Source organism: Phyllopteryx taeniolatus, chromosome 3 (assembly GCF_024500385.1).
Source record: "Phyllopteryx taeniolatus isolate TA_2022b chromosome 3, UOR_Ptae_1.2, whole genome shotgun sequence".
NCBI classification, from domain to species: Eukaryota; Metazoa; Chordata; class Actinopteri; order Syngnathiformes; family Syngnathidae; genus Phyllopteryx; species Phyllopteryx taeniolatus.
Genome location: NC_084504.1, coordinates 10,683,617 through 10,708,163, shown reverse-complemented (window position 1 = coordinate 10,708,163; position 24,547 = coordinate 10,683,617). Strand labels below are relative to the sequence as shown.

At 41.9% G+C, this 24,547-nt stretch overlaps 1 protein-coding gene and 1 long non-coding RNA gene across 19 annotated transcripts in view; both read right to left on the bottom strand.

Moving 5' to 3' along the window:
- The window catches only part of LOC133475719 (uncharacterized), an 88,997-nt gene that overhangs the window by 44,751 nt on the left and 19,699 nt on the right, over positions 1–24,547 (bottom strand). For 12 of the 18 annotated variants that reach the window (XM_061769001.1, XM_061769011.1, XM_061769014.1 and 9 more), the window contains 7 exons: positions 16,001–16,735; positions 12,169–12,291; positions 8,817–8,979; positions 8,482–8,674; positions 7,510–7,644; positions 5,202–7,353; positions 4,988–5,071 (listed from right to left, as the gene is read on the bottom strand). The exons of 2 other annotated variants lie outside the window; for them this stretch is intronic. In XM_061769001.1, coding sequence (XP_061624985.1) covers positions 4,988–5,071; positions 5,202–7,353; positions 7,510–7,644; positions 8,482–8,674; positions 8,817–8,979; positions 12,169–12,291; positions 16,001–16,735 — 3,585 coding nt within the window. The remainder of the gene's footprint in view (positions 1–4,987; positions 5,072–5,201; positions 7,354–7,509; positions 7,645–8,481; positions 8,675–8,816; positions 8,980–12,168; positions 12,292–16,000; positions 16,736–24,547) is intronic. 4 more of the 18 variants (XM_061769012.1, XM_061769013.1, XM_061769016.1 and 1 more) reach the window with 3 other exon arrangements.
- Positions 3,319–4,978, bottom strand: LOC133475839 (uncharacterized). The gene is made up of 3 exons (XR_009787937.1): positions 3,688–4,978; positions 3,467–3,541; positions 3,319–3,381 (listed from the first exon to the last, which is right to left on the bottom strand). It is a non-coding gene; the product is annotated as an uncharacterized LOC133475839 (long non-coding RNA).

Here is a 24,547-nt window from a genome sequence, read left to right as displayed (position 1 = left end):
TTCTGATTCTTTGCTTTTTTGTTTCTGCCTCCAACTTGAACCAGACCCATCTCCACCTGCACCTGATGCCTGCTTCAAGATGTGCCACATGAATAGCATCCTCTTCTTTAAGCACTCTCATTCTGGAAAATAATGAACTAAAATCTGTTCTAAAGTCTGTTTCACTTCATTTTTCACTATTACCAACTTCAAAGTCTAATCCTAAATGCATCCTCCAGAAAAATATTAAGTACAATATTTTTCTGTTTTTATTGGCCATTTCTTAATTTGAAGTTAGGTCATTCTGTGTTGTAACATAATCCATAACATCGCTTAATACATTTAACATTAACATCCGTAAACTATTTAAATAATTATTGGCGCGTTTCCTAATTAATACAAGATGTACTAGCGAATCAGCTCGTGCTTCGTGGTTCCACTGGGACCACAACCAGAGCCACGACCCACAGCACCTCAATGCAAAAATACAAGACCAGTGTAACAAATACGACACTGGCTGATCTGATGAGCAAAAATCTTGCTGAAACGTAAGAATAGCAACAGAGGATGTCCTCTCCAGAGGGGGGTAGAGTAGCCAAACATTGTACTCAAGTTAAGAGTACTGTTACTTAACAATAATGTGGCTCACGTAAAAAGTAGTCTTCCAAAAAAATATTTGAGTAAGAGTAAAAAGTACACAGTGATATAATTACTCAAGTACTGAGTAAATAGCACAAACAATAAAATAAATAAACAACCAACAAAAAGTTATAAGTGAGCTGAAATAACATTTGGGCAGACAGTGCCAGACAAATACGACAATACATGAAAGCTGTTGTTTTTGTTCGTCTAAATGTAAACAAGAGGAGCGCACGGTTGTCTTCATGGTAACGACGACCTTCCCAAAATGGTGGCCATTCAGGCACGACTATCAGCCGGGCTGGCTTATTTAGTGTTAATAGCTATGCCCAGGAAGCCCAATAGAAGACTTTATGTGAGGTCATGGGACTTTCTTGTGTCGTTTGATTGGTGAACTAGACTTTAATGTCACTCTCACTTAAATTAGATTGGGGCAAACAGCGCCCAATGCGTAAATCGAAATCGTAGTCTCCCGCACGAAATAGTTAAGGAATATTGATAAATAAAAGTAGTGAGCAACATTTAGATCATTGTAACCGAGTAAAAGTACTGTTACTTCTTAGCAGCAGACATGGCCCCGCGACCCCTCGCCAATGAAAACTCATTGAATCTATAAGAATCACATAAATGGCCAATTTTGAGTTCAAAACAGTGAATTTGGCTGAAAGGCGACTGATTTGCATTTATGATCAATCATATATTTTACAACTACTCCAGTATCTTATATTCATCCATAATAAGCCGAATAAAAAAAACAACATTGAAGCTTTTGTCAATAACCTAAAGATCCCTCAATTAACTTCAGAACGTAAAGAGTTTTTAAACACCCCATTAACCCTCGCAGTTACATAAGGCCTACGTGCCAAAAGGTGGAGCTTAAGGCAATGATGGGTTTTCTAGAGCATTCTATAAACATTTCTGTTGCATACAAGAACCACTATTTTTCAGAATGGTGATAGAGATTAATTACCAACCGCTGTCACTAATTAATACGGACATAAAAATCATTTCTCAGGGTTGAGACAACAGACGAGAAAAAAATTCTTCCGTCGATAATACATTCTGACCAAATAGGTTTCATTAAACGTCGGGCGACTGATAAAGCTAATAAGTATGTCTTAGCATAATAATCTAAAGTAGTAGACTACTCTGTGTTTGTCGGAACTGCAACTCTGCCTTGACTTTCAACTTCGAAAGAGGGTGCGCTCAATTTTCTTACCCTCCTGTCCACTATGGACTTTGTGCACACCCTGTAACTATTTGGTGAGCACAAACAACTACTTCGTACGTATAGAATAACTATTCTGTGCGCACAAAGTGGTAGTTCGTTCGCACAAAATAGTTTATTGTAGTCGTTGGTGCACACAAAGTAGTTGTTCATACACACAAAATAGTTTTTTTCCCCCCTCATGTCATGTCTGGGGCTCCGTAGAAAAGCAATATCACCAAACAAAACATAACCATAAAAAAAATTAATGATGGTTGTTGTTCAGTCATTGGTCGTACAAAAAAAAAAATAATTTCACAAATTTAGGAGCACAACGGAATATATGCAGTCATACGTACCCCTGGCATATTGGAATGAAAGTGTAAGCTAATCATTTTTCATAGCCTCTGGGTGGCGCTGGCATATTACAATGAACGTGTACACCTTTCTCATAACCTCGAGGTGGCGGCATACATTTATAAAACGAGAAAGTTTTTTTTTTGTATAATGCGCACCATTGATTTTTGACATTTTTGGGGGGAAAAATGGCACATTATACAGGAGAAATTACGGAAACTTCATGATTTGCACACAAAAAAAAGAAGCAAAATCTCTGCCTTAAGGTTTGTTTGATTCCTATTATTCTCATTATGTGGCCTGCTTATAGCTCAAGTATAATTTTTCTACACGGACTGTTACAAACAAAAAAAAACGAGTTGACCAATTCCACAATGCATGGTGACATGTCACAAAGCTCATGGGAGATGGTCTGTTGGACAGTTGAGATTTGACTGGAGCATTCTGAAAAGGCACATCTACTCTTGTTGACAGATACAAAAATAAAGCATGCCGAGAGAAGAACACTGTCCCTATTGTCAAACATGGAGCCTCTGGCACAGGGTGTCTTCAATCTGTGCAGGGTATAAGGGTGCAAGACTACTGTTTCAATGAATTCTGGAGAGAAATGTGCAGCATAGACTGATGCAGCAGCCAGACAGTTACAGACATCGTTTGATTGTAGTGATGCCTAAAAAGATTGCGTAACAAAATAGTAAGGGCACCATAATTTTGTATCCGGGCCTGTTTTTTTAATAATTCTATTGAAACACAATTTAAAATCAATGGCTGGCAACCAGTTCAGGGTGTACCCCGCCTCCTGCCCGATGATAGCTGGGATAGGCTCTAGCACGCCCGCGACCCTAGTGAGAAGCGGCTCAGAAAAATGGATGGATGGATGGATGTCTGACTCATTGTGGTTTTCTTTAATTAACAAAGGGTTCACCAACATTTTTTCCACGTGTAAATACACAAAAACAAACAAAAAAAAGTGCCTCAACAGCATTAAACTTTCTTCTTACGAGCCATGATACGATTCTTAACATAAAATTTAATGGACAGCCAGGTTCTACTGCTCAGGGCCGTCTTCTCCAACATTAGGCACTTGTCGCAGTCGCGTTTTCCTGGAAGTTGGCTTGATGTGATGAACGACATCAAATGCCTTTCAACGGCATCTACTTCTTCTTTCTCCCATTTCTTTCTCTTGCAATGCTGTCGCGCTATACACATAGATAAAACAAAGTAGCTTTGATTAAATGACTTCATATTTTGATGTTGTTGAAATTAAATTTTTCATAACTTTACCTTTTATCCTTAGAGGTTTGTGATGATTCTTGGAATTTGGAAGTGACACAGAGCGCCTTGTTGTGACCGGATTCACTGTTTTAAAAATAAATTAAAAAAATTAAGAGACAATGGAATTACTGATATGGAAGTCAGAATGTAGGACTGAGTCATACAGCGTGTTGGTAAAGTCTCTTTACAGTTTGAATATTTAAGTGCAAAGGAAATGAAAAAGATATTACTTTGACTTGTTCCACTGTACACAGTGGTTATCCAAGTTTTTAATCGCTTTGCATTATTGTGTTTCAGGCATCCTGTTGATTGAAGTGGCGTCCTTTCGAATGAATCCCTAAGAAATGGCTATTCCTCAAGAGAAGGCACAATGTGTATCATGGTTCTTTGTAATGACATTTTAAAACTGTAATGAGAATTAATGAGCACCCTGTATGTTGGTGTTTACCTGGCTCCACTCATATCCATGAATGTATGTTTAGAGTGTAGACATTTTATTTTTCATCGAGACATAATAGGAATAGTTTGTATGTACTGTAGTTTGAGGCAGTGACTGACCAAACTGAACAGATTTCCAGCTGTTGCTTACTATTGCCAAGGTAACCAGGTAGGTAGTTACTTGTATTGAGACATTGCATGTAAACAAAAGTGATAGAGATAGTGTAAAATCGTTACTGGCAATGATTTGTATGAATTTTGTAGCTACTGCAATGAAACATGCTCATATCTTAAATCATCATTCACCACAGAAATTAATGGAAATGCCATTCATTTGATCCAGCATATATAAAAAATAATAATAATAAACTGCTTTTTTAATAAGAAATATAGCATTCTATAATATCATACTTAAAACAATTGAAAAATGACATGATTCAATAAAATGTAAAGAATGAAACAGTTTTTGCCACATTTTTTTCTTCAATTCAAGGGACATTGTGGTGCTCCTTCTGGTGTGCGCACCTTGGCCACCTGGGGGCAGTATAATACTGACATACGGATATACATGAGCGAGGTGTCAAGTAATGAAGTACAAGTATTTCATCACTGTACTTGGGTAGATTTTTCAGGTATCTGTACTGTCACGCGGCCATTTTTTCCTCACGAATGCCGCTGTAACAGACCGTCTATATTCAGTATTATGGTACTTCTTGTGATCACGTGACCATAATGAGCCAATCAAATCGTTTGTTTACCGAAAGAGACCTGTGGACTTAAAAGAAGCGGGGCGCTGTATTGCCTGTTCAAAAGGAATGGATGGACCAGTACTTTTCTATTCTTCCAGAAGCCAGCTAAAAACAGTTGCGTCTCATATGTTGTGAGACCATGGCTTTATTAACATTAAGCAGCACTTCAAAATCAAAGACATGCCCTAAGTTCAACCAAACATATCCAATGAACCAGGTGGTGAGAACTCTGAATAGCAAATGAATGTGCCTTCTGGATAGCCTGGCCGTTTGCAGCGCATTTGCCCCTGTCGGCCACTGTACAAGGCACCACTGTATTCTCCACCTATTAAGGAACACTTACCCAGTGAGTCTGACTCATAGGCTGGCTCAGCATCACCTGGTTCCTCAGGGTCACGATCCTGGTCGCTGTACATATGCACATCCTCTGTAGAGAATGAGAACATAGGGTTGAAAATGACTCAAGTGGAAAAACTGCATCACATTCTCAAATAATGCCAAAACTAATTAGTCCAAATATGCAGATTGTATTTATAAGTCAAAAAAATATTTGGTACCCGCAGGATCAATGTTGACGTCATCGAGAGACTTGCCCTTGAATTGAGCCAGACGTCCCTGTTCTCGAGCCATTAGGACTTTGCTAATTTTCGCTAGCTGGAGTATGCCCTCAGGAAGTCTGTAAAACTGTTGTTGCAAGGTTACATCATGTCCCAGAAAATTAGCTAGTTGATCCAGCTCGGGATTAGTGAGATTAAGGACCTGTGACAAGGTTCCCATTTGTTTGTGTAATTTTTTTGAGCTCAGACTTTCTGGCCTCTTTGCTCCACAGACTTTGGCGAAGTTACGAAGAGTGTCAGATCCACGGTAGCAAATCAAACTGGATGGTCTCGCAAATAGGTAAGTGTTTTCTGGTAAAATCCCACATTCATTCCTTTTTCGGACAAGGAGGTCCAATGTCTGGTGCATCACTGGGGTCAAAAGTACAGGAACCTTTCTGTCCGCTTTACCTCTTATTTCTATTCTCCAGAAATGCTGAAAGAGTCTCTTCTCCAGATCTGACAGTGCAAAGTTCACATCCTCCTGAGGGTCTGATTGCGTGGAAGACAAATAGGCAGAAAGTGGAATTTTTGAGACTTCTCCAGCTCTTGGTCTGTTGAACAAAATGATTTGGGTCAAAATGACCTTTGTCAGTTCTGCATATGTCATGGGGGAGGATTCTGAGGATAGTTTTCTGAAAAGATCTTGTTGCTGAGTATCTAAAAATGAATGAAGAGTCTGCACATCTTCAGTGAAAGGAAGTAACTGAGGAGCATTCCACTTGGACTCCTTCAATGTTTTGAGTGATGCAGATGATATAATTTCGTTCCACCTGGTTTTATACACTGTGCGGAACGCCTTCGCATATTTTAAAGTACTGTCGTTGCGTCGGACATTCGCATTACTTTCAACCAACTTTGAAATCCTTTCCAAGCTGTATCCAATTTTGAGCGCCAAACTTGGGCTTTTGTATGTACGCGTTTCACAATTGTAACCTGCCGTGTCCTTTGCAGCCTGGACAACATGCATGAAATTTGACGGTCGCATATGATCTTTTATTGTTTTCATAGGAGTGTTTTTTCTGGAACATACAAGCAGCCTTCCCAACGCTCGCATTTGTTGACGGATGTACTCGTGTTTGGTGGCATCATGCCCATGCCTGTTGTACAGATGTTGGCCATACTCCATGATCCAGGGATCAGATTTTACAGCTTCATAAACATCATCCATAATCATCCTGTTTATCAGTTTCCAAAGCTGTTCCTTAACTCCAGGTGGTGCAGGTGCCGTAAATCCACAAAGAGCCTGAATGCGCATTTTGCCAGAATTTGGCGGATTACTCGGTTTGAATTTGCAGAACTTCATGTGCTTCCAAAGAGCATGTTTTAAAAAAAAGCCTTGACAAAATGTACAGTGTAAAAAATTATGGACTTGAGATTTGTCTTTTGGTCGTTTGCGAGGCACGGGAGTTCCAATGCCAGAATTTAAAACTTCAACATTGTGGGTAAAGTTGCCCTGGTTTCTTAAACGTTCTAAACACATGCTTCTTCCCTTTGAGCGTTTTGCAAAGGAGAGAGCCCGTGCCACCTCTGGCTTGTCTCTATGTGCACGCTCTAGGTGTCTCGATATTTTTACAAACCCTGTCTTGCAGTACAAACAATACTGTTTTTTGTTGTAAATCCTTGATCCATCCTTTTTTTTACAAACAGCAGGTACGCAAGGTAAATCCACAGACACTTTATCCAGGGAAGGGGACCTGTCTGGTAGATATTCCTCCATGTCAGGTGCTGAATCTTCTGACAGAGATCCAGTGTCTCCCCCTTCTATCTCTTTTGTGGCGTTACCACTACTTGTGTCTGTTTTTGGGAAGGATACACTAAATCTCTCTCTCTTACCAAAGGGACTTTTGTTTCTGATAGGGGAGCACCCTCTCTTCAGAGTAGGCTTCAAAGCGGCGTCACGTTCTTGCAGTGATGGACACCCATCACTGTTCTCTACATTTGGAAATCTCTGCATCTTTCGTTTCTGGTCAATTGAGACATTAATGTTACTGGTGTTTCCATCACCAGAAGAAGGATTTTCACCACGCTTAGTAATGTATTCTTTACTACTGCCGTCCAAGCTGGGATCAAGGAGTTTATCGGAATCCAATTCCATCTGCTCTTTTGTCTTCTAGAGGGGAAAAAAACAAAACAAAAACAGATTCCAAAATTAGACTCCATATCTATGATGTCCAAAAGAAATTCCATTTACATTTTCCCCAATGTACAAAATCCAATGGGAGAATCCAAAAATATCTGTTCAATACTATATTTAAATTCAAAGTACCTGGCTGTTGCCATTTAGCTGGGAAGAACTGGTACATGGATTCTGAGATTCATTCGAATCTGACAACACTACAAGATGAGGGGGAGGGATGATTCCAACTTTGTCTGACGAAAGAACTTCTGACTCATCCAAGTCCTAGAAATAGTGAGGAAGTTATGTAATATACAACAAATTTAGGATGCAAACATAAACACGAGATAACCCAACGTTTGAATCAGGAAAACCTGTGCTTGTTACTTTAATAAGTCATACAAGACCACATAATATAGACATTTTATCTAACTTGCTAAATCTGATCAGAGGGAGAAACAGCAGTATTGAAACAAAGAAAAAAAAAATCATTCTCGTGCTTCACATTCCAACAGCTTCTTCCCTCTTGCCATCAACTTCTTAAACAGCTAACCTACAATTCCATTGCAACATGCTGGCAATTTTATTTTTTTGTCTTGAGTTTGTTGTCACATTTCTGTCTACTCGTGCACTCACTGTAGTAGTCCAGCCACGCTGCACTATTTGCATATCTGTTGTTGACCAATACTGGCCACTCATGCCAGAGTAGCATCTGCACCACTTGCACACTGACTGAGGAGTATCCGCAACATTTGCACAATCGATATTGTCCCAGATTATCACGCTACTAGTCACTTTAAATTGCATACACTCCTTGAAGTCTTGGCGCCCTTTGCACAATGGTCATTGCACTGGACTATTGCTATATTAGTCATTCAATGTGCTAGAGGACTTGCATCTTTTTGCACAATTTTCCCCCAAAAAATAAAATAATAATTGTACCAGTGACTGTTGTTCTCAATGTCTTTATGTCTCAAAAATGTTCTCTGCCAATTGACTGTCTGTTTTTGTACTAGAGCAGCTCAAACTAACGAAGACACATTCCTTTTGTGTTTTTTGGACATACTTGGCAAATAAAGATGATTCTGATTCTGAATTCTTACTAACAATCACGTCACAAACCTGTTTCGTCTGTGGTCCAGCCTTTTCTCCGAGGTCACATGTTATTTCTTCTCCTGGCTGAATGTCCCTCAAAGCAAATAAACAGAGGTGCGGTTTGTCCTTTGCTGTGACCCGCTTCATTTGGCAATTTGGATGCCTGTAGTCAGCGTTGATGAGTCGACCAAGGCTGCCATCATACACGGATGCATCAATACTGGCAAAAGAAGAGAAACGAACTACTAAGCTTTCATCAAAATAAATGACCCCTTCTAACTTGCTATTACTCCAATTAGTAATAACTCCAAAACATAAATACATAAAACTGTGCATAAATGTACTATTCAATCAAACCTTACCACCATAGATCTCCTTTCCAACAGAAGTCAAACATGAAGACAGCACTTGCTTTGTGATAGGTCATCCTTCTCCTTTTCGATTCTTCAGAATTAATTAACTCTCCTCTGTACTCCACCACAAAGTCTCCTTTTTGGAAACAGGCTTTTGCAAACACCCCTCGACCTAGACAAAAGTGTCACAAATGTCATTTATTCATGACTTACAATTTACCAGTTCAGCTAATTTTATGTAGAAATCATTATTATTATTATTATTTGAGTAACACATTGACTGGCATGGACATTTCTATTAGTCAACTGGAATCCAACCGTTTAATGCCACCGATGTATATATTCGTCAAGTACATTTTTCTACTGGTAGGCTATAAATAGGGTCTTGCCAGCTTTTGTGTGAAATTCAGGTTTGTAAACCACTGTAATGATGACCAGATCGCTGTAGATAGTGGCGCTGCATCGCTTTGTATCTGAGATCAGCACAGCTTTTCAGTGGAAGACAAGAATTAGGCGGTAAATCGCACCTTGTAAAATCGATGAGAGTGAGAAGTGCCAACACGTTAGGGAGTTGGACAAGTTTAGGTACCTGACACATGAACAGAGTATGTACATGTACGATATAAACAGAGTACGTGTCATGGTCGGTTGTAGAAAGTGTATGTCATGATTGCGAGAAAAGAGGACGCAGTTCATTAAGTGAATGGCGAAGACCAAAAGTCACGGACATTCAACTCGAGCTATGTGGTGAGTCAGCGTTTAGTCAGGCGTATTTCTTGTTTGTATCTCTCTAAATTATTATTTTGCCATCAAAAGCCCTTTCTCTGTCTCATTTTTGTCGTATTAGTTTGAGCTGTCACAAAAGTTTAAAAAATTGTCACTGTTCTGCTTGACATGTTTATCACAAAAAGCTTGTTTTCTCTCCTTCTTGGTCAGAAACTTGTGTTTTGGGTGAAACCAACCCATGTTCTACTACTAGTTACTGAAGAACAGAAAAAGCTATTAATCACAGCATACAATATTCTCAGGATTTTGAAAGATCAGTCGAAATGCCCAAAATGGCTGGTACTGTTGGGAACTTTGCTTTGAAAACAGCTCGCTGTGAAACCACTGTAGGCGTTGGGACGTTGTGTTAAACAAATAAAAACAGAATACAATGATTTGCAAATCATGTTCAACCTATATTTAATTGAATACACTACAAAGACAAGATATTTCATGTTCAAACTGATAAACCTTATTGTTTTTAGCAAATAATCATTAACCTTGAATTTTATGGCTGCAACACGTTCCAAAAAACCTGGGACAGGGTCATGTTTACCACTGTGTTACATCACCTTTTCTTTTAACAACATTCAATAAACGTTTGGGAACTGAGGACACTAATTGTTGAAGCTTTGTAGGTGGAATTCGTTCCTATTGTTGCTGAATGTACAGCTTCAGCTGTTCAACAGTCCGGGGTCTCCGTTGTCATATTTTACGCTTCATAATGCGCTTACGGATGTAGCGCCTAACTGTATTTACTGACATTGGTTTTCTGAAATGTTCCTGAGCCCATGTAGTGATATCCTTAACAAATTGATGTCGGTTTTTGATGCAGTGCTGCCCGAGGGAAGGTCACGGGCATTCAATGTTGGTTTTCGGCCTTGCCGCTTACATGCAGTGATTCTTCCAGATTCTCTGAACCTTTTGATGATTTCATGGAATGAAATCCCGAAATTCTTTGCAATTGTACTTTGAGGAACATTGTCCTTAAACAGTTTCACTTTTTTCTCACGCACTTGTTCACAAAGAAGTGAACCTCGCCCCAGCTTTGCTTGTGAATGACTGAGCAATTCAGGGAAGCTCCTTTTATACCCAATCATGGCACACACCTGCTCCCAATTAGCCTGTTCACCTGGGGGATGAACATTCCTCAACTTTCTCAGTCTTTTTTGCCACCTGTCCCATCTTTTTTGGAATGTGTTACAGCCATAAAATTCTAAGTTAATGATTATTTGCTAAAAACAAAGTTTATCAGTTTGAACATTAAGTATCTTGTCTTTGTAGTGTCCATCCATCGATTTTCTGAGCCGCTTCTCCTCACTAGGGTCGCGGGCGTGCTGGAGCCTATCCAGCTGTCATCGGGTAGGAGGCGGGGTACACCCTGAACTGGTTGCCAGCCAATCGCAGGGCACAGAGAAACAAACAACCATTCGCACTCACAGTCATGCCTACGGGCAATTTAGAGTCTCCAATTAATGCATGTTTTTGGGATGTGGGAGGAAACCGGAGTGCCCGGAGAAAACCCACGCAGGCACGGGGAGAACATGCAAACTCCACACAGGCGGGGCCGGGGATTGAACCCGGGTCCTCAGAACTGTGAGGCTGACGCTCTAACCAGTCGGCCAGCGTGCCGCCGTCTTTGTAGTGTATTCAATTAAATATAGGTTGAACATGATTTGCAAATAATTGTATTCTGTTTTTATTTATGTTTAACAACGTCCCAACTTCATTGGAATTGGGGTTGTAAAAGTAATTTGCTATTAAACAGTTTCATTCTTTTAATACCTAGATTTTTTTAATCAAAAGACTATAACAAAGGTGTCAATCACGGGCCGTCATATTTTATGTGACCTGCTAAAAGCAGATTATGCACTTCATGTTTCTTGGTTAAATTTGGACCGATATAAAATTGGCTTCGCTTTTAATAACATTGAGATACTGAGAGCATTTTTGTTACCTCACCCCTTTTTGAAATACATTCAATAACAGTTGAACAAACTATTTTCCTTGACTTTTTATTTCTAAACAAATTATCCATCAATTTTTCGCATTTAGTGTATAAGGGGTGCCAATATTTTTTAGCATGACTTTATTGTCTATTATACATAGTCGTCTAAAAAAAATCCTCTCACTATTCTGGCATTTAGCAAATATAGTAATTTTGGTAAGCCTAACTCACCTAAACTAGTGATCTCATCTGATTTCATGCCAGACAGTCAAGAAAAGAAAAAAAAAAACGTCTCCTGATATAGGCAGCTCTGGGGTGCCAATATTTTTGAGCACCATTGTAATATGAATCAATTACACATTTATACGGTTTCTCTGTTATAGCGGCCCTCTGAGAGAAAACATAACTTCAATATGGCCCCTGGACTATAAACACTGTCAATTTCTTCCCAAGTAACTGAGATGAAAAATATTTTATACTGGCAAATTTCTGTGACTACCGTAGTCATCCTGATGAAGGGCGATTGGCACAATTCATGGATTCAAACCTCAATGAGTATATTATATACTCTACACAAGCAAGGTCATGTTCTTGCATTTGTCTGGTTGTAATTTTGGACCCAAAATGTGTACTGTAAACAAACAGTACCTTTCAACGAGTTCATGAATTGTACTTCCAATTCTTCTGTCTTGTCCAGTGCCTTCACTGCATGCTCTTTCGCATCCTGTAATGGTGGTTTCCTCCTGCTACTCCTTGTAGCCATTATAAATCCTATCATGAAATACAAAACCATTATAGTATGACCAAACATCCCCAGACTCAAAGTATGAACAGAAGAAACTTGCACAGATTGAAGTGTTAATTAAACATTAAGCTGTTTGGCCAGGTCGCACATGCTGGCCAATTAATTTTTTGAGCGTAATTTTTAATGGCAAAATTTTCAATAAGTTATTATAATTTTCAGATTAGTGTGTTTTTTGCAGAGAAATGTCTGTGCATTTAAAAAAAGTGCCATTTTGAAATGCAAACTATGATAAGCAGAAAATATGTTTTGGAAGCTTGAGAAGTGTTTAGCTTTTTTGTGTGTCCATCCATCCATCCATTTACTTGCGCTTATCCGGGGTCAGGTCACGGGGGCAGCATTGTCAGCAGGGAAAGTCCAGACTTCCCTCTCGCCAACAAATTCGCCCAGCTCTTCCGGGGGGGGGGGAATCCCAAGGCGTTCCTAGGCCAGCCGAGAGAAGTCGTCTCTCTAGCGTGTCCTGGGTCATCCTCTGGGTCTCCTCCCGGTGGGATGTGCCCGCAAAACCTCACCAGTGAGGCATCTGGGAAGAATCCCAACGAGATGCCCGAGCTAACTCATCTGGCTCCTCTCGATGCGGAGGAGCAGCGGCTAGACTCTGAGCCCCTCCTGGATGACAGAGCTTCTCACCTTATTTCTAGGGGCGACCACGGACACCCCACTTGTATCCACGATCTTGTTCTTTCGGTCACTACTCAGAGCTCATGACCATAGATTAAGGTAGGAACGTAGATTGACCGGGTAAACAGAGTTTGGCCTTTTGGCTCAGCTCCTTCTTCACCACGACAAACTGATACAGAGTCCGCATCCCTGCAAACGCTGCACCGAGCCACCGGTCGATCTTCTGCTCCATCATTCCCTCACTTGTGAAGAAGACCCAGAGATACCAACTCCTCCACTTGTGGCAGGATCTCTTCGTCCACCCTTTTCCGACTGAGGACCATGGTCTCAGATTTGGAGGTGCAGATTTCCACGTCACACGCAGCTGCGAACCCCTCCAGTGGTAGCTTAAGATCCCTGCTTGATGCATCCATCAGATGCAAAAAGCAGAGACGTAATACTGACGTCGCCAAACCGGACACCCTCAACACCTCGGCTGCGCCGGGAAATTCTGTCCATGAAGGTAATGAACAAAATCGGTGACTTAGGGCATGGCGACGAGTTTGACTTACTGTCAGCAATGCGGACCAAACTACCGGTCATACGGGGGCCGAACAGCCCGTAGTGGGTACGGTATCCCATACTCCTGGAGTACCCGAGGGACATGGTTGAACGCCTTCTCCAAGTCCACAAAGACACATGCACCCTCGAGGACCCTGCTGAGGGTGTAGAGCTGGTCCACTGTTCCATAGACAGGACGAAAACCACGCTGCTCCTACCGAATCGGATATTCGACTTCCTCACGGATCCTACTCTCCAGAACCCTTGAATAGACCTATGATAATAGTGTGATGCCCTTATAGTTGGAACACACCCTCCGGTCCCACTTCTTAAAAAGGGGGACCGCAACCCTGGTTTGCCAATCTAGAGGAACTGACCCCGATGTTGCAGAGGTGTGTCAACCAGGACAGCATCCACCCCTGGGGCCCAGAGATAGGGGAACCCACCTCTGAGTTCCCAGCGTCTGCTTCCTCCTGGGAAGTCGTAGAATTGAATACTCTTCCAAGCATACGGCCCACCGAATCACAACGTCCCAAGTTGAGGTCAGCAGTGCCTCACACCCACTATACACAGTGTTGATGGTGCACTGCTTCCCCATCCTAAGAAGCTAGATGGTGGAGCAGAATTTCTTCGAAGCCGTCCGAAAGTTGTTTTCCAAGGACTTACCAAAATCCTCCCACGTGCTGGTTTTTGCCTCAGCAACCACCAAAGCTGCGTTCCACTTGGCGAGCCGGTACCCATCAGGTGCCTCCAGTGTCCCACAAGCCAAAAACTCCTTCTTAAGCTCGATGGCAACCCTTACTGCTGGCGTAGACCAGTGGGTTCAGGGATAGCTGCCACGAGGGGCACAGAACACCTTGAAGGCCACAGCTCCGGTCGGCCACCTCAACAATGGAGGCTCAAAACATGGTCCACTCTGACACAATGTCCCCCGCCAACCGCAGGAAAGGGGCAAAGTTCTGTCGGAGGTGGTAGTTCAAACTTCTGACAGGAGACTTTTCCAGACGTTCCCAGCAGACCCGCAAAAGGTCAGACCGGCATCTTCCCCCACCATTGGAGCCAACTCACCACCAGATGGCGATTGATTCACCCCCCCCCCTTCATCCGAATGTCAAAGACATGCGCCCGCAAGTCCGATGACACGCCCACAAAGTCGATCATCAAACTACGGCCTAGAGTGTCCTGGCGCCGAGTGCACCGTGTGGACACCCTTATGTCTGAACATGGTGTTCGTTATGGACAGTCCATGACAAGCAGAGAACTCCAATAACAGAACATCGCTCGGGTTCTGATGGGAAGGGGGGGGGGGGTTCTTTCCAATCACGCCCCTCCAGGTTTCACTGTCATTGCTCATGTGAGCGTATTAGTCCCCCTGCAGAACGAGGGAGTCCCCAGCAGAAGCGCTCTCCAGCACCCCCACCAAGGACTCCAAAAAGAGTCGGTACTCTGAGCTGCTGGTTCGTGCAAAGGCACAAACAACATTCAGGACCCATCCCCCCCCACCCGAAGGCAGAGGGAGGCTAGCCTCTCGTCTACTGGGGAAAACCCCAATATACAGGCACCGAGCTGGGGGACAAACAGTATGCCCACACCTGCACGGCAGCACTCACCGTGGGCAACTCCATAGTGGAAGAGAGTCAAACCCCTCCCGATCAGACTGACACCGGAGCTTAAGCTGTTTGTTGAGGTGAGCCCAACAATGTCCAGTCGGAATTTCTTGACCTCACACACAAGCTCAGGCTGTTTCCCTGCCAGAGAGGTGACACTCCACAGCCCTAAAGGACAGGTCATACCGGGTCGTTCAAAGACCTAGGTTCCACTGCACATGTGTTTTGAGTTACGAGTATGGTCATGGAACAAATTAAACTTGTAAGGCAATGCACCACTGTAAATTGTTTTTGTATCTTAGATTTTCATATGGCTTCAAACTATTAATATGGGCACTGCAAAGACTTTGGGGGACGTCTATCCGCTGTATGCAGGTCATGTGACCAAACCCGGAAAACAGGTTAGTGGACTTTCTGTGTATGGCGTGCGAACGTGCATAAATATGGGTTGATGACACGATTGTTTGAAGCCAAACTTGCAGAAATATTGTTTTCTTTAAAGTTAAATATGTGTCATTTATTTATATAAATATGGAATACGTAAACATGAACGAAGTCTAAACATCAGATATCATCTTTGGTGACTCTGTGGTGACATTTAATGTTAAACAGTGTAAGATTGTAGACATTTAAAGTTCCTACAGGTACTTTGTCCCAGTCTCCTGCTCTCCTGTGTGTGTTAATGTGTCTAACCAGAACCTTGCACCACAGGTTGAGCAACTAGAAGGCTTTTCAAAGTGTGTTACCACAAATGACTTTTAGCAAACAATGAGCAACGAAAGCATTTTTCATCTCTGTGTGTTTCATCTCAGTGTATTCCCATGTGCTATGTGCTTTTTTTTAGCTAAACGTTTGAAACAAATTGAGCAAGTCGTCTCCTTTTCTGAGTTTTTGAATTGTTTGTTGTCACCTTTACAATCTTTGTCCCTCGTCAAAGGTACTTTGTCACTGTCTGACAGTGGAGACATGAGGATGTCTGGTGGTGGTCCTCCACAGTGGTCTTCACTCGCACAAAGATGATGAAGCTCTGACCCCTCGGGTGGTTTCTCTTCTATACTCTTCACAGAGCCACCAGTCAGTGGCAATTTACTGACATCAAACTCCTCCTCTTTCTCTTTAATGTGGGGGGGTTGTGGATCCTCCTCTTCCTCTTGAATGTGGGCAGGCTGTGGATGCTTCTGTTCCTCTTTAATGTTGGGGAGCTGTGGATCGATCTCTTCCTCCTTACTGTGTGGGAGCTGTGGATATTCCTCTTCTACTTTAACGTGAGGCAACTGTGGATCCTCCTTTTCCTTTGTACTGTGGGACAACTGTGGATCCTCCTCTTCCTTTATAATATAGGGGAACTGTGGATCCTCCTCTTCCTTTTTAATGTGGGGCAACTGTGGATCCTCCGCTTCCTTTTTAATGTGGGGCAACTGTGGATCCTCTTCTTCCTTTTTAATGTGGGGCAACTGTGGATCCTCCTCTTCCTTTTTCATGTGGGGAAACTGTGGGTCCTCCTCATCTTTTACATGGGGAAGCTGTGGATGCTTCTGTTCCTCTTTAATGTGGGGGGGCAGTGGATCCTCAAGCTCCAAAGTGGAGCACCCTCCATGCGATTGAGGGGGAAGTTCTTCCTCATCACTAATCAACTGCTGGATGTCTGCAGGACACAAGCAAGTCAATGATGTTACGATAACTACTGCCAAAGAGTCAACAATTTTTCTCGTAAAAATAATGTTATTGGGTGGTGAAAATTTTCAGACATACATATTGGTAGACAGCCCCAGCACTGACAAGACAGTTTTAGCTTGGGCTGCAGCTCGGGGTGCACAGTATATGTGGTATAAATTTAGCCAACACTATAGATTTGGACTCTTCTGATTAATCGCAATAACACTTGTTGATGACGTCATTGTATCTGCCTCAGTATAAAATTACTTCAAGCACGCCTGACTATGGAGCTGGAGGATCTGCTAGTAATGTTTGATTTAACCAGCTGTGACCCAGTAAGAAAAAAGAATAGTGCATCCATGTTGAAGAGTCACCCATCCTCCTTGCTTTCCCCGCTGTTCTTTTAGATCGACCAGCCCTACCATGCCACTGACATATGCTACCCGTTGACCCTGTATGCAGCCCCCCGCCCCCTATCCAAACACATTCAGCCACACCTTCAGTCCCTCGCAGAAATCGGAAAATTCAATAGTCTTAACGGCAATTAATGTAATACAACTGTAGGGGCGCTATTTGCTACAGCAATATCTTTTTTAAGCCAACGCTCGTCCTCATTTCATCATCAAGGCAGACACGACTATATTCTCCACGTTTTCCCTGTTCTTGGCAGCCATTTGTAAAAGCTGAAAGTGGGGACTTAGGCTGTTCATCAGTTAACGTTAGCGGATGGCTTTTCCGAAGGTCCACCCGTGTATAGTGAAGGAGGAGGTGAATGACCACGACTATAATTGAACGAGCGGAACGATTACTACGAGGAAAGTAGAAAAATGCTAGAAGAGACAGAAGCTGTCAAAAATGTGGGAGCATTTCAGAGTGAACAGCAAGGGGAACCCCATGATGTAATCGTTCTTACACTGTTCCAGCATACTTACAACTCGGCTTTCCACGATCAGGAATTTTGGGGCCGATCACCGATTATTGAGTTTAAAAAAAACTATAACCGATCGAGACCAAGATGGAACAATGCGTCTATTTTAATCTTCTTTTCCTTTCGGCTTGTCCCTTTAGGGGTCGCTACAGTGCGTCATCCTTTTCCATGTAAGCCTATCTCCTGCATCCTCCTCTCGAACACCAACTGCCCTCATGTCTTCCCTCACGACATCCGTCAACCTTCTCTTTGGTCTTCCTCTAGCTCTCTTGGCTGGCAGCTCCATCCTCATCATCCTTCTACCAATATACTCACTACAGCCGTGGCCCAATGGTTAAGATCATCGCCTGCCACCATGGGGGACCTAGGTTCAAGACCCCGACTGGACCATCCGTCAACATCCCCCGGACTCACGGCTGTGGTGTCCTTGAGCAAGACACTGATACCCCGAAATGCTCCCCCGGCGCTTCAGCTGCCCCCTGCTCCAGTGTGTTCCACTAACGTGTGTGTGTATTCACTGTGATGGGTTAAATGCAGAGAACAAATTTCATGTGCATGCATGTTCATGAAAATAAAAGATGATGATTATTCTTCTTCTATTTCTCCTCTGGAGGTGTCCAAACCATCCAACCATCCTGCTCTCTCTAACTGTCTCAAAAACATTGAACCTTGGCTGTCCCTCTAATGCGCTCATTTCTCATTTTATCCAACCTGGTCACTCAGAGAGCAAACCTCAACACCTTCATTTCCGCCACCTCCAGCTTTGCTTCCTGTTTTCTCTTCAGTGCGACTGTCTCTAATCCGTACATCATGGCTGGCCTCACCACTGTTTTATAAACTTTGCCCTTCATCCTAGCAGAGACTCTTCTGTCACATAACACACCTGACACCTTCCTCCACCCGTTCCAACCTGCTTGGACCTGTTTCTTCACTTCATGACCACACTCAGCATTGCTCTGGACGGTTGACCCCAAGTATTTAAAGTCCTCTATTGTGTCTATTTAAATTACTTGTTAATTTACTGTTTATACTTGGGCACTGTATTCTGAGTATCTTCAAAAGTATTCTCTATTCAGGTCATGTATTCTAATCAGTCAGGTCAAACCAACATTACAACATGACAAATAATTGGTGCTAACTTACTGTAATTAAATTACTTCACTGTAATTAAATTACTTCACACACACTGAAACTTTAGAGCATGATTCGACAGAACGCCGGCATGTTTACGTACAATTGTTAGTGCTACCACTAGCTTGCGAGCCTACATAACGTTTTGTTGCCTGCTTGCGAGCGATATCGTATTAAAAGTATGTGAACATACCTCAAGCAATCCTTGAATTAAAGTCTTCTCCCGAGTACCGGTGACCACCAGCAAGTTTTTCCCCATTTTGTTCTTGTAATACACACGGCGCGATCCATTGTTGTTGTCGTCGCCATGGTCACAAGGGTATCCAGTCGCGTTTGAGTTGACAAGATAAAGCTCAGTGATCGTAAAAGACAGGATGCGTTGATATTGGAATACAAGCTTTTACTGGAGTAGTCTGACATAGTGCAATCGTGAAAGACCAAATTTGTCTTGTGATCCGATCCACGCATTACGTGTTGTCTGTACACCACGGAAATTATTATTATTTTTTTTAAATTACTTTATTGGTGGGCAGATATTTACAGTACTACGTCAAAAGACACCCCATTAACCCTCACAGAGTTACAGAAGGCCTCCATGCCAAAAGGTAGAGCTTCAGGTAATGTTGGGTTTTCTACAGAGTTCTACAAACATTTCTGGTGCATACAAGAACCATTATTTTTCTGAATGGTGATAGAGATGAAAGATAAAGGGCTATTGAGAAGCCATATGAATACAGCCGCAATAAACTACAACAGAAATCAGGGAAAGACCCCACTCATCCAGCTAATTACCAACCGCTGTCACCAATTAATACGGACATCAAAATCATTTCCAAGGCTTTAGCCAACAGACTAGAAAAAACTTCTCCCGTCGATAATAAATTCTGACCAAATAAGTTTCATTAAAGGACGGAGCTCCACCAACGTCAGGCGACCGTAAGTATGTCTCAGCATAATAATCTAAACAATCTTCTTGTCACTAGATGCAGAAAAAGCTTTTGACAAAGTTAACTGGTCTTTTCTTTTTGATGTACTTCACAAATTTGGCTTAGGTGACTGATATTTACTGGATCGCAACATTATACAACTCACCAAAAGCAACTGTCAACACAAATGGGGTCACGATACAAAGTTTCACTTTCAAAGAGGAACTAGACAAGGATGCCCACTCTCGCCCCGGCTATTCACACTATTTATCGAACCACTGGCAATAGCAATACAGATCTCCTGTGTCAGAACACAAAATCAATCTTTACGCAGATGTCGTTCTTTATTTACAAGAACCCAATGCATCACGTCAAACAGTTTTTAACCTCATTAAGAGATTTTCACAATTATCAGAATATGATATCAACTGGTCAAAATCAATAATATTCACTATAACGACTAACTCATGGAAGCCGTTTTTTTTTTTCTTCAAATCCGATTATTGTTGCCACTTCATCAGATTGGTGGAAAAATCTAGAAACCACGCAATCTCAGTTAGCAACATTCTAAAAAGATTCTCAACACACGTGAATACTTTAGAACTACCCGTTTTTGTTCAGAAAATAGAACTACTCCCTCAAAACAAAAAACTCCTTTCAAAAGTATACAAATTAATCTCAAGTACTAATTAAATTCACTTACTAATCGGAAAATGGGAAAAAAGACCTCTCTGGTCTACTGACAATAATTACTGGGCACAAATCTGTAGAAACACATTCTCAATGACAAAAAAAATAATAGCAATTTACAGCTAATCCAGTTCAAAGTACGCCATAGATCACACGTTATGCAATATAGTAGACTTTACGCCGATCTGATCGGTGTAATCGGTATCGGCCGATAATTAGCATTTTATGCTGATTGGCTCATCGGCTTTCATGTCATAATTCGCCGATCCGATCAATGATGTCATCGATCGGCCCTGCACAAGACATTTAACTCCGCGTCGCCGTTGCGTGTGAATCCAAAAGCTAGTTTATTTTTAGCCTTGTCACGTGTCTTCTGGCGCACTTCTGCAACTATCTGACAGCCAATAATTTTTTTTCAATCTTATCGGTGAAAAAACACGTTGGTGTGGGACTATTTTGCGGTGTCTCAGACAAATAACACGTAAGTTATTTGCAGTCTGTGCAAAACTGAAGTATGTTGTGGGGAACGTCATCTAAATGCTTCAACACAAATAATTTGATCGGGCACCTGAAGAATGTACACAAGGAGGAGCATGCCGCGTTCAAGCAACGTAGTGTGAAAAAAAAAAAGGAAAAGCCAAACGGACAAACTCTGGACAACACCCGCCCATATCGCCGTGAGAGTGAGAAAGTCAGAGTAAGCATGTCATTAACAGTATTTAGTAAAGTACTTTAATTGCAATAAATTAATTTAATTACAGTAAGTTAGCACCCATTATTTCTGTCATGTTGTAATGTTGATCTGACCTAAACTTATGTCAGTGGCCAATCCTTGAATGCCCCCTAGAGGTCATTGATGTTTTATCTTTGTCTAAAATGCTAGAGAATAATTTTGAGCTGGGATGGGCTCCAGCACGCCCGCGACCTAAGTGAGGATAAGCGGTACAGAAAATGGATGGGTGGATACAGTACTCAGTATATACAAGTATATACAATAAATGAACAAGTTATAAAGTACAAATGTAGATACAATAAATGAAAAAGTCATGTAAATGGACACATTGCTCCATCTTGTGATCGGAACAGTGATCGTTTTTTTAAACTTGCTGATCGGCCCCAAAAATCCCGATCGTGTAAAGCCTACAATATATTATGCATAAAATGGGCTATTCAAAATCAAACATATGCACTCATTGCACTGAAAACGCTCCAGACACTTATTTGCATGCTCTTTGGCATTGTACACCCGTACAGCGCTTCTGGTCACTAGTTACACCGAAACTTCAGTTTCGAACTGTAGGATTCCGAATTCTCCTAATCTTTGTCTGCTGGGTGATTTAAAAAGGTACTGATCTTGCAAATAAACATGCTCAACAAATACTTGTAATTATAGCTATTGCTAAAAAAAAAAAAAACAATACTGTTAAACTGGAAAAATAAACAACAACGGCAAAATCTTGTCAGAGTATAAAACACGAGAAAATACCTCTCCCAAATGTAATAAGCAACTTGATAACTTTAAGAAAAGTTGGTCACCTTTCATTAAACTGGTGAACCTTAAGGCTTGATTCTGTTTGTCTGGAAATGAATGTCATTCACAAATGTAATGTGTAATGCAATGTAATGAGACTAAATCATATAGTCATTTTAGACCCCTCTGCACGCCATAGGGTCACTTGCAAGCACTTGAACCACTATCCTTCGGGATCTGCGAGGTGAGGTGTGGGGAGGGGGTCTCAGAATTAGCTATAGGGTGGGGAAGGACATTCGATTTGAACACGATTTGACTGTTGTAATGTTACTTGTGCTCAAATATCTAGACTGTCTCACTATTGTTCTGCTGTGGTTCTCACCCCTAGTCCCCTTGTACACGCTCTCTGTTCCCTAAAACCATTTTCTGTCGGGCTGCATTTTCAATAAACATCTGAATAATTTAAAAATAAGCAGAGGGAGTATTGCAAACTCCCCTGTTGCACAGCAAAACTCTACCAGCACAAAGGCATACAGAGCCACCATTCTGCAAGACCGTGCAGCTGAACAGAACAGGTTAAAAAAAATTAAAATGTTGCAACATCTCCGCCACCCAGAATAGAGCGTAGGACCCGAGATGTGGTAAAATTAACGTAGCGCTAATCAGTGCGCGCAACGTTAATGTACTGTACCTTACTACATAATGTTTAGCAGTGTGGAGGGCTAGGTTTCTGTTAATTATGACAACTGTCAGATTTGTGGTTTACAGTGGTGACAAGTATCAAGGAAGTATAATATCTGTGTGATTAAAATGATCTCTATATTAGGGGGAGAAGCTGAGTGGCTCTCCTCGTTGTTAGAGGGACAGAGTGTCATGTCATGTTCGTGCTTTAGGAGTGAATTAATATAGGCAAACTAATCAACAACAGCGGTCTCGTTATTCCTTGACGAGGCCGCGACAATAACGTGACTTCATACAGGAATAATCTGTTAAAAAGCAAAATCATATTTTCGCCAATTACTCAATGGAATTTTCAGTAGAATACCAGAATAGTTGAATACTACATTATTCAATTGCTGCAGCCCTAGTCTCAATTATGGCACTGGTGATGTATTTATTTGAATATATATAGACAATGCTCCATATTTGAGCTTTATAGCACATTTAATGGACACATATTTATGGTCCCAATATTTAACTATGTTTATATAACATACTGTAGTATATTGAATATTAATAACCTATCCAGCTCATCGTCCACTATTTTCTTTCCATTTTGCTGTGCCGGATTTCCCAAACTTTGATTTAGCGGAGATTCACCACAATCATGTTTCTCATTGTTTCACGCAAGGAAATTCTTGTTCAATTGGTCGATTACATTGTTGGGAAATCCATGTACCACCTCATTTTTTAAATGTTCAATTCGGTTGAGATTTTCTGTGGTTCTGAACTTCTGACAAACGCTCCTCGATTTGGGCACCCAAATCACACGTTCATAGGATTTCGACACGATTAAAAGGTAGGTCGACGTGATAAACTATTATATTGTTTCTGTGAACTTTGATGTGAATCTGGTGATTAGTTTGCTCTCGACAAGCTCAGCAATGAGATGGCTCGAGTGGACGCCGCCATTGAAAAATCTGAAAATGGCCTGTTTATACGTCACATTTTCAACTAATAAGAAACATACAGGCCTTTTCTACCAAAGAATCAAGGTTTCGGTCACAGCTTTTCTATTAATTTAGCGTGCCTCCAGAAAGTATTCACAGCATTTCACTTTTTCCACATTTTGTTATGTTACAGCCTCATCCCAGAATGGAATAAAATCATTTTTTCCCCTCAAACTTCTACACACAACACCCCATAATGAGAACATGAAAAAAGTATTTTTGAAATGTTTGCAAATTTATCAAAAATAAAAAAAACTGAGGCGGTACTGGTTAGAGCGTCAGCCTCACAGCTCTAAGGACCGGGGTTCAATCCCGGGCCCCGCCTGTGTGGAGTTTGCATGTTCTCCACGTGCCTGCGTGGGTATTCTCCGGGCACTCCGGTTTCCTCCCACATCCCAAAAACATGCATGAATTGGAGACTCTAAATTGCCCATAGGTGTGAATGTGAGTGCGAATGGTTGGTTGTTTGTATGTGCCATGCGATTGGCTGGCAACCAGTTCAAGGTGTACCCCGCCTCCTGCCCGATGATAGGTGGGATAGGCCAACACGCCTGCGACCCTAGTGAGGAGAAGCGGCTCAGAAAATGGATGGACGGATAAAAAACTGACACATCAAATGTACATAAGTATTCGCAGCCTTTGCTCAATACTTCAGCAAGGGCTAGCTCATTTTGTGGCTCCGGCGTAAGGTCTTGGCTCCTCGCGGCACAAGACTCGTCACTTCCGGCTCACCGCTGGCACACAGTGGCTCACCCGCTGGATCACCCGGTGGCTCACAGCCTGCTCACCCGGTTTGGCTCACAGCCTGCTCACCCGGATTGGCTCACCACTGGCTCGCGGTGGCTCAAGGCCTGCTCACACTGTCTCACCAGCTGCTCATCTCGGCATATCAAGGCATATTCGACTTGCTGCTCATTCCACGACATCGTATGTGCTTAGAAACGGGTTGTTGTTTTTGATAATGGTGAATATACAGTACTGTTCA